This window comes from Manihot esculenta, chromosome 8 (genome assembly GCF_001659605.2).
Source record: "Manihot esculenta cultivar AM560-2 chromosome 8, M.esculenta_v8, whole genome shotgun sequence".
Lineage (NCBI taxonomy): Eukaryota > Viridiplantae > Streptophyta > Magnoliopsida > Malpighiales > Euphorbiaceae > Manihot > Manihot esculenta.
This window is the reverse complement of record NC_035168.2, coordinates 35,976,632-35,989,515: the sequence shown is the minus strand read 5'-3', so window position 1 is coordinate 35,989,515 and position 12,884 is coordinate 35,976,632. Positions and strand designations below refer to the sequence as shown.

At 35.4% G+C, this 12,884-nt stretch overlaps 3 protein-coding genes across 9 annotated transcripts; 1 reads left to right on the top strand and 2 right to left on the bottom strand.

Annotated features, from left to right (window-relative positions):
* The first annotated feature begins 97 nt into the window (after window positions 1-97).
* On the top strand, window positions 98-4,210 carry LOC110620940 (signal recognition particle 43 kDa protein, chloroplastic). 2 transcript variants are annotated; one of them, XM_021764894.2, is made up of 3 exons: window positions 98-1,358; window positions 2,681-3,000; window positions 3,105-4,210. In XM_021764894.2, the coding sequence occupies exon 1, from the start codon at window positions 229-231 to the stop codon at window positions 1,348-1,350; it is 1,122 nt and encodes a 373-aa protein (XP_021620586.1). In that variant the 5' UTR covers window positions 98-228; the 3' UTR covers window positions 1,351-1,358; window positions 2,681-3,000; window positions 3,105-4,210. The 2 variants fall into 2 exon arrangements, with proteins under 2 accessions (XP_021620586.1, XP_021620587.1); XM_021764895.2 differs by having other exon boundaries at window positions 2,668-3,000.
* Window positions 1,577-8,277, bottom strand: LOC110620939 (sucrose nonfermenting 4-like protein). 6 transcript variants are annotated; one of them, XM_021764891.2, is made up of 15 exons: window positions 8,010-8,276; window positions 7,648-7,794; window positions 7,440-7,530; window positions 7,183-7,270; window positions 6,112-6,288; window positions 5,330-5,437; window positions 5,162-5,221; window positions 4,859-4,948; window positions 3,971-4,105; window positions 3,334-3,478; window positions 3,092-3,265; window positions 2,915-2,978; window positions 2,765-2,834; window positions 2,409-2,526; window positions 1,577-2,337 (listed from the first exon to the last, which is right to left on the bottom strand). In XM_021764891.2, the coding sequence occupies exons 3-15, from the start codon at window positions 7,496-7,498 to the stop codon at window positions 2,246-2,248; spliced, it is 1,380 nt and encodes a 459-aa protein (XP_021620583.1). In that variant the 5' UTR covers window positions 7,499-7,530; window positions 7,648-7,794; window positions 8,010-8,276; the 3' UTR covers window positions 1,577-2,245. The 6 variants fall into 6 exon arrangements, with proteins under 6 accessions (XP_021620583.1, XP_021620582.1, XP_021620580.1 ...); XM_021764890.2 differs by having other exon boundaries at window positions 7,648-8,276; XM_021764888.2 differs by having other exon boundaries at window positions 7,440-7,794; window positions 7,994-8,276.
* Window positions 8,278-10,823: 2,546 nt separating this feature from the next.
* On the bottom strand, window positions 10,824-12,612 carry LOC110621572. The gene is made up of 3 exons (XM_021765843.1): window positions 12,439-12,612; window positions 11,484-11,777; window positions 10,824-11,342 (listed from the first exon to the last, which is right to left on the bottom strand). The coding sequence occupies exons 1-3, from the start codon at window positions 12,610-12,612 to the stop codon at window positions 10,824-10,826; spliced, it is 987 nt and encodes a 328-aa protein (XP_021621535.1).
* Between the last annotated feature and the right edge of the window lie 272 nt (window positions 12,613-12,884).

Below are 12,884 nucleotides of genomic sequence, written 5' to 3'. Positions count from 1 at the left end.
GATTCACAGCCTGTATCTGGTGGTTTGATTCACACTTTCTAATAAATATTTTCTCCAAAATACCCTTTAAATATATGGATGAGGTTTCTTATCCTCCGCTATCCATGGATGGGATTTCTTATCCTCTCTCTCTCTCTCTCTCTCAAAAATTGAAGGTTCCCAACAAGTCTTCAGTGAAAAATTCAGTACCCTTTTCCACACTCACTCTCCAATAGCAAATCCACATCTATGGAGAGTCTCATTGGTAACCAATGTCTTTCTCGTCTCAAAATCTCTGCCAACCTCACAATCCCTTCTTCTTCCTTCTTTTCCCATAATCAATTTCCAAACTTCAAAAGTCCCCATATCAATTATAAGCCCACCTTCACTTCATTTGCCATCCAAAATCAAGAAACGCAGAACCCACTTCAAGAAAACGCCACCGCCAACGCTGCCCAAGATGACGAGTCCTACGGCGAAGTTAGCAAGATCATTGGCAGCAGAGCCCTCGAAGGTGGCACCGGCATGGAGTACTTGATAGAATGGAAAGACGGCCATGCCCCTTCATGGGTACCATCAAATTACATCGCCAAAGATGTCGTTGCTGAGTACGAAACCCCATGGTGGAACGCAGCCAAAAAAGCCGACGAGCCAGCTCTCAGCCGAATTCTCAACGACGATGATGGACGTGATGTCGATGCTGTCGATAGTTACGGCCGCACTGCATTACTTTTCGTATCCGGTCTCGGCTCCGAAGCTTGTGTTAAACTCCTCGCCGAAGCTGGGGCAGCTTTGAACCACCAAGACAACAGTGGCGGCTTAACGGCGCTTCACATGGCAGCCGGATACGTGCAGCCGGGTGTGGTAAAGTTGTTAATCGATCTCGGGGCGGATCCTGAGGTGCAAGACGATCGAGGATTGACACCGTTAGATTTGGCTAAAGAAATTCTGAAAGTGACCCCAAAAGGCAACCCAATGCAATTTGCTAGAAGATTGGGGCTAGAAAATGTAATAAAAATTTTAAACGAGGAAATATTCGAGTACGCGGAGGTGCAGGAGATACTGGAGAAGAGAGGGAAGGGTGATAAAACGGAGTATTTGGTGAAATGGAAGGACGGTAGTGATAACGAGTGGGTAAAAGCCCAATTCATCGGCGAGGATTTAGTGAGGGATTTTGAGGCAGGACTAGAGTATGCTGTAGCAGAGGGAGTTATTGGTAAAAGAATTGGTGATGATGGGAAGAATGAATTTCTTGTAAAATGGACGGATATTGATGAGGCCACGTGGGAGCCTGAAGAGAATGTTGATCCTGATTTGATCAAGGAGTATGCAGAGGCCCAGTTAACCAAGAATGAGAATGGATCTTCTTGAATCCTAAGGTGTAGTTTTTGTGATTGAAACTTTTCAATGAAACGAATAGAACAGTTTCTTGATTTCTTTTTTGGCATGAAATCGACACTTGGCCTAATTTATCACATGCATGCATATGCTATTTTATTAGCTATATAAGTGATGTTGCACCAACTACGACTGCAATGAAAGGTACGTTAATTTCGTTTGATTACAGATTATTGGTTGTTTCAAAAGTCTGCCCAGCAAAGTATGAATGTCCTGTATGATGGTTATAATCCAAAAGAACCAATTAGGTCTCAATTAAAGCTCCAAAAACAAAGCCCTGCAATTTTGAGCCTTTAATGAAATATTACAGATGTAGGACAAACGCAATCTAAGCACATCCCCCTCTATAAACAATCTCAGATACAAGACAATAATTATTCAGCAGGATTTTTTGTACCATCAAAGCAAATTCCACTTGTGTTCCTATACCACCCAATTCACAAGATCATGGAACATTGAAAATAATCATAAATGAACTGAAAATGCTGCAGTAGAAAAGAGAGCAGAATTAGAAATTGAAAATAAGCAACCACCCACAATTCTTATGCACAACCCACCAACAGTATGGAATGCCGCATGCAGTTTCCTGCACTTTAAGCCTCATTTTCTGTAATCACTAAAACATGAAAGCTGCTACAGTAGCACAATTGAGTTGATAATAATTGGGTTGTAAGGGGAAATTTTGAATACTCACAATTTACAAATTTTTTTATGCTCTCTGAATTTTCTACCATAAAAAGAGGGCGGGCTCAGAAGAATGGGGCCCTTCCAATGAAGAGAGACTTTACAGAACATATAAGAAAGAAATGAGCCATCATCAGTGTTACCATAGCATATATTTCCATGCAAATAATTGCTAACATCTAGGCTAACCAAGCAGAAAATTGAACACATCACTCAAGGAGATGATCCCTTCAACACGCTTGCTACCAGCCTCCACAATCAAAAGTCTCCTTACACCTGAGAAGTATTGCAACTTCATTTAGTTAAAGTAAACAATAGATAAAAGGCTAAATTAATACTAGAAATACCAGGATTTGCCAATTGCTCCATCACTTTGTGTAGAGGATCGGATCCCAAACACATCTGACATCTCTGTCCATTGTAGAATCCATACGGTGAATTTGCATCTTGTCCCAATTGCAATGCCTAGTAGAATAGGGGCAGCAGACTGCTAGGGTGAGTTCTCTGTCATGCATACATGCTAATAATGAAATGAAATGATGTTATGGTTCTTGTTACTTCAATGTTATAAATGTTATCCTGACTTAATACTACCTTTCACATAAGGTGGTTTGTGCAGGCTCCGAGTAGGTTGGTTGAAGCCATTCATTCAAGAACCTCTGTACAATTGCAAGATACAAGGAAACAAATTTCTGAAAATTACCTGATGGATACTGATTTCATCAAGATGAATCTGTGCATAGGCTTTGTCTTTTGCCAAAGCAGTGATATCACTATCAAGAAATTAAGAAGGGTGTCACTGGCGTACCAGTACATCAATTAAACATGGTGGAAAAGAAAACAAAGAATTTACCTCCTTGAGTATATGTCTAAGAGTGAATCATTGTCATCTACAATTGGTATTGAACTTACTTCAGCTGCAAAAGACCACATAATAAGGTAAGCAAAATGTTGTATCACATCAGCGATAGAGAAAGAGAGAGAGTGAGAGAGCTATGAAAATATAATATTCCTTCTTGATGTGAATTACCCTGAACTAACAGAGATAGGGCATCACCAAGAGAAGCATTTGGTCGCAACATAGCAAATGGCTGTGCATTTGATTCCCCAATTTTTGGAACCCATGTACCTAGAGGAATTCTACAAATTGGTAGTTGAAGAACAGGCAAGGAGCTAGCAGAGTGCCTAAAGTGCCTGCATATACCTGGAATTAGGCCCATATGTTAGTTAACATGTCAAACAACCCCAAGCAAATAAACCAAGTAAGCTTACACTTTAGTATTCCTGAAAGAGAAGCAAGATGCAATAGCTGGGGAAATGAACCGTCTCGTGAAGAAGAATGAATAATGGGAATTGTCGATACTTTGTTTTGCAAAATTTTCAATGCAACATCTTTCAAGGAATCGTACGGCCCAGCCTGCATATTACAGGATCTGTTGATAATAATCTAGTGATTTTGTATATGACAGCTTGCAAGTACTAGATAAAAAGGACTGGCTACAGAAAGGCCTTTCTAAGTGATTTATTTCTCCCATCAAATCCACAAACGTAACTACAAATGTATGATATATCCTACCATATAAAGTGAGCAGTTCAGGACAAATGGACAATAATTATTGAAACCCGATGTCTCATTTATGTCCTTTAAAACAACATGCAAACCAAGTGCTTAAAAAAAATTCTAGAACTTCAGAATTAAGATGAACTATTAGTAATCTAGCAAACATTTTTACAACTCTAGAAATAGTTTATTTTGCAAAAGTTTGTAGACACTCACATGCATACGGTAATAATTTACATTCAAACTTCAAGACTTCGCCATGCAAGATGCAGAAAAATAATATAAAACAGGAGACGGATTCATTTGTTATTTAGACTAGCTTGGGAAGGAATCTTTGAGGCAACTTACATGTACAAGATGTTTAGGATGTGCTCTCCCATTGCCATCCATTTGTCTGCTAAGATGTAATTTTCCTTCCTTCCAAGCTGATATACTATGTGTCTCCAATTCTTCCTCCGTCAAGTTAGATCCATTATTCCCCAGCTGAAATTCATGGCTTTTATAAATGTCTACAACCTCCAGAGACACAAATGGGAACAAATACAACAGAAAGAAAGAAAAAAAAAAAACATTGATACTCCTACATAACTCTAGCTTCACATCTTGTAAGGAGTCAAGGACATGCAAGTCCAACAAGTGTTGATATGCAAGCATGAGGAGTAATTAGAACAAGCTAAGTTGCATCTGAATGCAAGAAAAAAGCTTTGATGATGAAATCATGAAAAATTTAGAAAGATAACTATTATTTATTCAACTTATTAACCACTCTTCCTTTGAGCTTGTGAACATAAACTGCATCATTTAGGTCTGTGGGGGCAAACCTTTTGAAGAATCTTTGCAAGTATGTATAATAAAAGATGATTTCTTCAGTGATCCTTCAAATGAAATTAAGACATGACATCTTATCCAAAAGAGAGCTACAGAGAGAGATGGTACCATAAACTACACTTTGATTGCCAAATAAAAATGAAAGTTTCATGAGGCAAATGGTTGAAAAATATCTTCTTTTTTTTTGCACTCTTTTTGGGAGAAATGTCTTTCTGATTATAGATATAAGCAGATAATATAATAGTCCATGTATGAGCACTGAAAACCTCAACAATCTTTCTAAGTTAAAATTACTACTTACCAAATTCTTCTAATTATCAACAAATTCTTTTTAAGATTATGAACAATAATTCTCCTTGAAAATCAATAGAATATGTTAGCACTGGAAAAGAATAGCAAAATACACACCTCCCTCAGAATCAAGATAAAGTCCAGTGCACTGAGAACTCCAACAAACTGGCCCTTTAGAAAGTCCCAAAGAGGAGCCATAGGGACACGCTGGAAGTATATTAAATCCAAAAATATGAAAAACAGAGACAATATCAGCAACATATACTTATGTTGCCAAAAAAAAATTGGAGAGCATTAAACAAGAAAAGTCATATATATATACAAGATTCTGAGGCACTTAAGGTTCATTTCATGTGAACAAGAAAATGCACTTTTTGCATGTTTTAGACTAATTTCTATCTATATAGAGTAGAGATTCACCTGTTCATGGAGAATATGGAATGCTTGCTTAACTGGTACATTAACATCCAAGGCAACAACCTACAACATTAATGCAATGAGAAAGAGATCAGCACTAAGAAGTAGTCGAACCCAAATGAACGACTATATACAATATAAATAGCTCCAAAGAAGGTAAAGCATTCAAACCTTGCCTGACTCAGGAAGCAGCTCATATGCAGTATGTGTGGCTAAGAATGCAGAAATACGGTGATGAGAAACCTGGAAATCAGCTTCTGACACCCTCGCGATTGCTTCCTGAGAAGCATCATCATATAATTTGGCCTAATTTTTATGGCAAAATAATATATATAGAGAAATAGATACATAACAACTACAATTGCAAAAGAACCCTTCCCTCATTTATTTCCCAATTTTAAGATCCTGAAAAATTCTGAAGCCCTATATCATTCCTTCTGTAAAATTCACATTTTAACTTCGCTGCTGTCCAGATATCAAGACCTTTCAATTGAAAACAGAAGTGTTCCTATGTCAATGCCAATTCTACTGCTCTTGCAATAACTAAAAACTTCAAATGGGAAGTCAGAAGCATGTTTAAGCAAGAAATTTGGAAGAGTCTTGACATCACTAGTCTTATTTTTTATTGCATCTCTAATTCTCTACTTTCTTGTTTCTGCCCCTCATTTTCCCTCTTTAAAAGTCCACATTCTACTGATATGATATCCTTGAAGTCATGGCACGTCTAGAGTGAATCATGTGTATATAGAGAAGGAACAAGATACTAGAAGTGATGAAAGTCATTGAAAGTATAATGACTTGCACATCTAAAAATAACTATTAATTAAACCTTGTTACAGTCTTACAGATATGAGAAACGAACAATACTTGGAAAATGATTATGAATACTCTGAAATCAGGATGATGAGATAATGGGGCTTGATGACTAGCTAAAAACTGAATTAGACTCTTACTGTACGTGAAAAGACATCATCCAGCTCCATATTAGATCCAGATGTCTCGAGATCAAAAACTGGAGGATCCATGTACAGTTCCCTTGGTACAAAAACAGTATTTACTACCCCATAATTCCCACTTACAGAACGTTGGTGCTCATCATGCCGCCATTGTCCGTCAACAAAAAATTTGTACTGCATTTAGATGGCAGAATGTGAATGTCAGGAATTAACATGTCTTTGTTGCATTAAACATCAATAAGAACACCAATGAGGAAATTTGAAAAGAAAAAACTAACAAGCATATCGAAATGTAATGCTTTTAACATTCAGTCTGCAACAATCCCACAGAAGTTAAAGAAAGTCCAATTTTCTGGCAGTCCAAACATAATGTGGGTCTGAAACAAGTTGGAATAATTAGAAACCTAATGTAAAGTTTATTTTTTCAAGATCAATGTTGGCTAATAACCATATATTTATAATCACCACAGATAATTCATGTGTATTAATAATCTGAACTTGAAAAAAACCGCTTACTGATATTAGTGATAACATCAATAATGACTGGTTATCGAATACATTGAGCATTTATGGCGCCAAAAGATAGTTTGTCAAAGGAACACTTTGAGAACTCGTGAGTCGGATTCCTAGACCATTTTAGTCTCTTTGCATAATATAATTTCTTTGTTGTTCAGTCCAAAGAAGAGCAAGAAGTTTCATAACGTGTGGCATCCTCAAAAACTAGACAATCAGTATTTTTCTTTATTCTTTTTCCCCCATTAGGGCATGGGGATTGAGGAGCTACTTTTATCTCTTAAAAATTGATGTGCAAGAATATATGGTTGTGGCAAATAAGAAGTTGCATTTCGCACTCTGTCCATGTGTCATCTTTAATAATCATTGATATTAACTGGGATATTGCATATAGATATAACATGATATACTAATAAAAACCAAGGTGCCAAATGTGCAATGAAAATATTTCAAATAATACCACTTACCATGACATTAAATACTCCTAGCTCTTAATAATGCATTGGCAATCTGAGTTGAGTATGAGAATAGTATCAAGCATAGCACCTAACTAACCTGGTGGTGTCCCGGTGTTAAGCTGCAAATAACTTGGAACACAGTCGGGCAACCCTCCATTGGAGACATAGGTATGTGTTCAGTCCAACTGTTCAGATAACAATCCCATTTAAAACAGCCATCAAACATCCAATCCACACTATTAAATAACTAAGAACTAGAAAAAAAAAAAATCATTTAAGTGTTCACTATTAATGAGAAATCAATCCTTGGAAGTAATTCAAAACCAGAAAAATTTGGTCAATCTAGTAACTCACCCAGTGAAAGAGAAACTGAGAAACACACTCCTCCCTCCGTAAGGCCACACAAAGCGCATAGGAACCACTCCAGCATTATCATGGGCAGTCGCTGCACCAGAACCAAACATTTCCCACCCAAAATAATTTATATAAATATGCTTGACAATGAATACCAATTATGCAAAACTCCTCAACTTGCCAAAACAGAATCTCCAAATCAACTGACCGTTATCATTTGCATTTCTCCAATTTGCTCACCCTCTTCAACAATAATAACTAGGCAATAATAAAACAATTCATAGGGATCCTCCACAGTCTAGCAGAGGACCCCTTGCTGCTCCCACATGCAGAGTCACCAAATCAAAGCCAAACCCTAAAAACACTAAAACTTATTAAAAGCCAAACACGTATCTGCAATCAACAAAAAAGTGTTGAATTCAAGCCCCAATTTCAAGAATTCTCAACATGCAACACCGACCAAACACAAATCAGCCAATTTCAACTCCTCATTATCAGCAATTCAAACCCAAATACCCAAAAGTCAATATTTCAAACAACAACGAAAATCCCACCAAAATCCAGTAGAACCTGAGTTGAAGATTTGATCCGGTCCAAGAGAAACCAGATTTTAGAGGTGACTCGAATCTAGAAACCCAAAACAAATAAACACTAGGCACATAATTGAGTGAGGAGAGAGTTGGGTTAGTCGTAATTTAATATTGAAGATGATAGAGAGAGAAAACCCTAATTGTAATAGAGGCGAGATTAAAGGGAAATTGACATTGTATTGCTGGATCTCAAAAGAGATTCTTTGTGGTTTCTTTTTCTTTTTTTTTTTCAGCGAAGAGAATCTGATGAATTAACAACAGAATCTTAAACAGAAAACACGCTACCAAAAAAATAAATTAAAAATTACTCATAATTTTTATCTATTTTATTTTTTTATATATTAAAAAATATTTTTTATTAATTTTTTAATCATATCAATTTTAAAAATATTAAATTTTATTCAATATTAAAAAATATTTTTAAAAAATTCTTTATAAATAAAATAAAATTATAATAATCAATTTATATATTATATAATATAAAAAAATAAACAGAAATATTGAAAAATTAAAAAAAAGTAAACAAAAATTATGAACCAATGAAATATTAATTAATTATCAAATTAATTAATTTTTTTATATTTAAAAAATACATTTAAGTAATCTTAATAATTTTAAATACTCTACTAAAAAGTTACAGCAGATAAATTTTAACACTTCTAAAGAAAAATATTATTATTGTTAATTTTGCATTGTTGTTATCTTTTTGCACACATTTTTACTATATACATTAATGTTAAAAAAAATTAAAGTTTAATGAGTATAATTTTTTAATTGAATTTTTAAAATTATGTATAATGTTTTGTGTATTTTTAAAAATATAAAAATTAATTGGTAAATTTGAGACTAAATGATAGTTTTCCTGAAAAAAGAAAGCATTACAAAAGGAAATTAAATGATTGTGGTAAAATCTAGGAATTACTGTTAATTCCGTACATGCATCTACGCACGTGTGTACATATGGAATTTAAACTCTTTTTATAATTGAATAGATTATTATAATTTTGAAATTTTGTACTAATAATTTCATCACTTTGCATTTTTTTTTGAGAGAAAAAAATATTGATATATTTAAAAAGACATATTGTCAAAATTAAAGTAAGATTAATAATATGAATTACAAAGGAAATTGAGAATTTGGAGTATTTTGAAAGCAAGAGAATGTATCGCCTTGTTTTGCCATCTCTATGAATGTGAAGAAAGGATATCGATATGAAAAGTTTAGAAAGTTTTTGAATATTTTTTATCAATCCTTAGATAATAAGAGAACTAATGTGATCAGTAGTAGCCTGAATTACCATCAAGGAATCACCTACCATCACAATGTCCTCTAAATTATGATTATGTGTCATACGAAGATTTTTTCGGTAAGTGAGACATTCTAAGACAAGACGGTCAGAAATATTTTCAAAAATCTTATAATGTCAAAACCATGGTTTCCCAATTGAATCTCTAGCAAGGATAGTTAAAGAATCTCTAGGTTTGTTATGATCAACCGCAGCATCAAAATTAATCTTGAAAGTATTTGGGGGAGGAGACCAATGAATAGGCATATTATCATAAAGGAAATGAGGAGAAAAGTGCACATCACGCTGCCTCGAAGCAATAGAGAAATCTTCATAGTGATTAAGGGCTATCCTAATAATATCTTGGACCTCTTAGTGATTATTTTGAAAAATAATAGCATTTTTGCTCTTCCAAATTTGCCAAAGAAGGAAAATAGCTATTTGTAAAAGTCCAACTCCTTCCGAATGAGATAAAATGTAATAGGATAATTCCTCCCAATAATCCTTAATACTCTATAACTCAAGGAGAATGGAGCGAAAACGCAAGGGAGAGTTGATCCACACGGCTGCCGCTCTTGGACAAGAAAAGAACATATACTCTAAAGTTTCTCGCTCTCCACACCATCTGCAAGAAAAAGCCATTTGTGAAAATCTGCAATTAAGGAGGTCATTGCAAGGAAAACGTTCTTTAAGAAATAATCATAGAAAGATAGACAATTTAGAGGGCAAAGGTATTTTCCAAATATTTTTCCAAAAGGATATCAAATTGCTTGGGTTACTTGTGCTTGGATCTGTTGAAGAATATGGGCGTTGAAGTATATTCCATGCGACCCAGTAACTCGATTTAACAGAATAGTAACCTTGCCTGTTAAAATGTCATACCAATCTATCTTCTTGCATAAATATCGGAATAGGGATGGAGAGAATATTAAGAACATCTTCATCTGCGAAACTTTCCTCTAAGATCTGTTTCTTTTAAGAATATGAAGAGTGGTCAATTAATTACAATACCTAAATAATATTGTGGTTATGGCCATCTTTAGTGCTTAATTTAGAAGGAAAAGAGTTAGGAACCCAAAGGTCCTATTTGCACATAATGGAGTTACCATTTCCCACATTCCAACGTATACCTTCTTCAAGAACTTATCATCCCCACAAGATACTCTACCAGCCCTAAGATGGAGATCCTCCCCAGATTGGGTATTCATGAGAGTGGTGGAGTGAAAATACCTCCGTTTTAAGGACTCTAGCTAACAAGGAAAAAGGGTTTTGGATGATACGCCAGCCCTACTTTGCAAGAAGAGCCATATTGAAGCTATGAAGATCACAAAAATCCAAACCACCTTTGCTTTTAGGATTACACATAGATGACCAAGAGATCCAATGCATCTTTTTAGAGTCCCCCTCCTGCTCCCACTAAAAATTTAATATCAAAGAATTGAGCTTTTTGCAAAGAGAAGTGGAAAGTTTGAAACAAGACATAACATAAACAGGAATAGCCCAAAGCACTAATTTGAAAGAACTTCTTTGCCTCCTTTTGAGAGAAGTTGTTCCTTCCAACTAGCAGTCTTATTTGCTATTCTCTCCTTGCAAAGACAGAAAATTTGTCTTTTTGATTTAGGAATATCTGAAGGGAGACCAAGGAATTTATTGGGAACATCCAGCTTATTGATGTGCAAAATAGAGGAAATGCTTCGTATAACATCTGAAGGAGTATTTGGGCTAAAGCAGAGGCTGGACTTAGCCAAATTAATTGTTTGTCCACTCTTTGAAGCATAGGAATGCAAGATGTCTTTAATTTTCTCAACTTCTCTAGAAGTAGCTTTCGCATAGATGACTGAGTCATCTACGAAAAGCAAATGAGTAAGAGTAGGCTTAGATCTGGAAAGTTTAAGACCCTGCAGACCAGAATTCTGAATCATATGTGATAGCCCTTCTGCACAAAAGAGAAAAAGGTAAGGAGAGAGAAGATCCCCCTGTCTAATCCCTCTTGAAGGGTGGACGAAGCCTGACTTATAACCATTAATCTAAATCGAATAAGAAATTGTAGTAACACAGGCCATGATCCACCAAATCCAAGTCTCATGGAATTCGAAGCAGCGAAGCATATGTTCAAGATAAGGCCATTCCACGCACTCGTATGCCTTGCTAACATCCAATTTAACTACCATACCGTAATTCTTGTATTTTCGTCTCAACTTCAGGGAATGCATGACTTCATGGTTAATAAGAATATTATCAGAAATCAGTCTATTCTTCGTGAAAGCACTATGCTCCTTCCCTATGAGAGAATCCATAAAAGGTTGTAGGTGAGTAGTGAGGACTTTAGAAATGATTTTGTACAAAACTTTGCATAGTCCAATAGGCCTTAGATCACTCATGGTTCTGACTTGCTTGACTTTAGGGATAAGAGAGATGATATTGTGATTCATTCTTCGATCCATGATCCATGTTGTGAAAAACTGTTGCACAGCATTGCAAACATCAGTACCAATAATATGCCAATATTTTTGAAAAAAACAAACTTGTAAATCCATCTTCTCCAAGCACTTTAGAAGGGTGAATAGTAAAAGTTGCAGCTTTAATCTCATCTTATGAAATGGACTTAATCAAATGGGCATTCATTTCCTCCAAAACCCTTGAACAAAAACTAGTGGTGATACTATAAAGATTTCTTGGTCTCTGAGTGGAATAAATATCAGTAAAATAATTCAGAGCAATGGTTTGGATCTCCTTAAGAGAGGAATGCCAACGACATGAGGGATTCGTTAAGTCTGCAATAAAATTCCTTTTCCTTCTTTGGATTACTTTAGAATGGAAGAAAGAAGTATTTTGATCCCCAACTTTGAGCCAATTAATCCTAATTTATTGAGCCCAAAAGACTTCCTCATTCTGAATTTTTATAGCAAGTTCTTTTTTGATACAACGAATGCCCTTAGCGTCCCAAGAGGAGGATTATTTCACCATGGATAGCTCCGATTGGAGATGGTTAATTATGCTTCTCAAATTATGATGGCATGATCTATCCCACTCAACAATTGCTCGTCTACAAAATTTTAATTTTGAAATTATAGAGCTCATACCACAAGAATTGGACATTTGGTTCTAAGAGAAAGAAATTACTTGCTCGAAGTTAAGATGAGAAGACCATCTTCCATCATAGTGAAAGAGCCTCTTTGATTTAGGATTGTTTGGCTTTGAAGTGAGCAGGATTGGTCTGTGGTCAGATCCAATATCCTCAAGATGAAGCACTAGGCATCCGGATAGGCTAAGAACCAACTGTGAGAAAAGAGGCATCTGTCTATCCTTTTTTGGATATTATTTGAGCCAATTTTTCAATTATTCCATGTCAAAGGAGGCCCTATAAAATTAAGTTCAACAAGTTTAATTTGGTTAACAAAATCACGAAAAATAATAGTCTTGGAATCAATATAGAAATTGCCTTTCAACTTTTCATGACTATTCAAAATTGCATTAAAATCATCTAAGAAAAGGTGTACATCAGAGAGATTATTGGCATAGTTAATGACAAAATCAAATTGATCCTTCATGGAGGAGACATCACTATT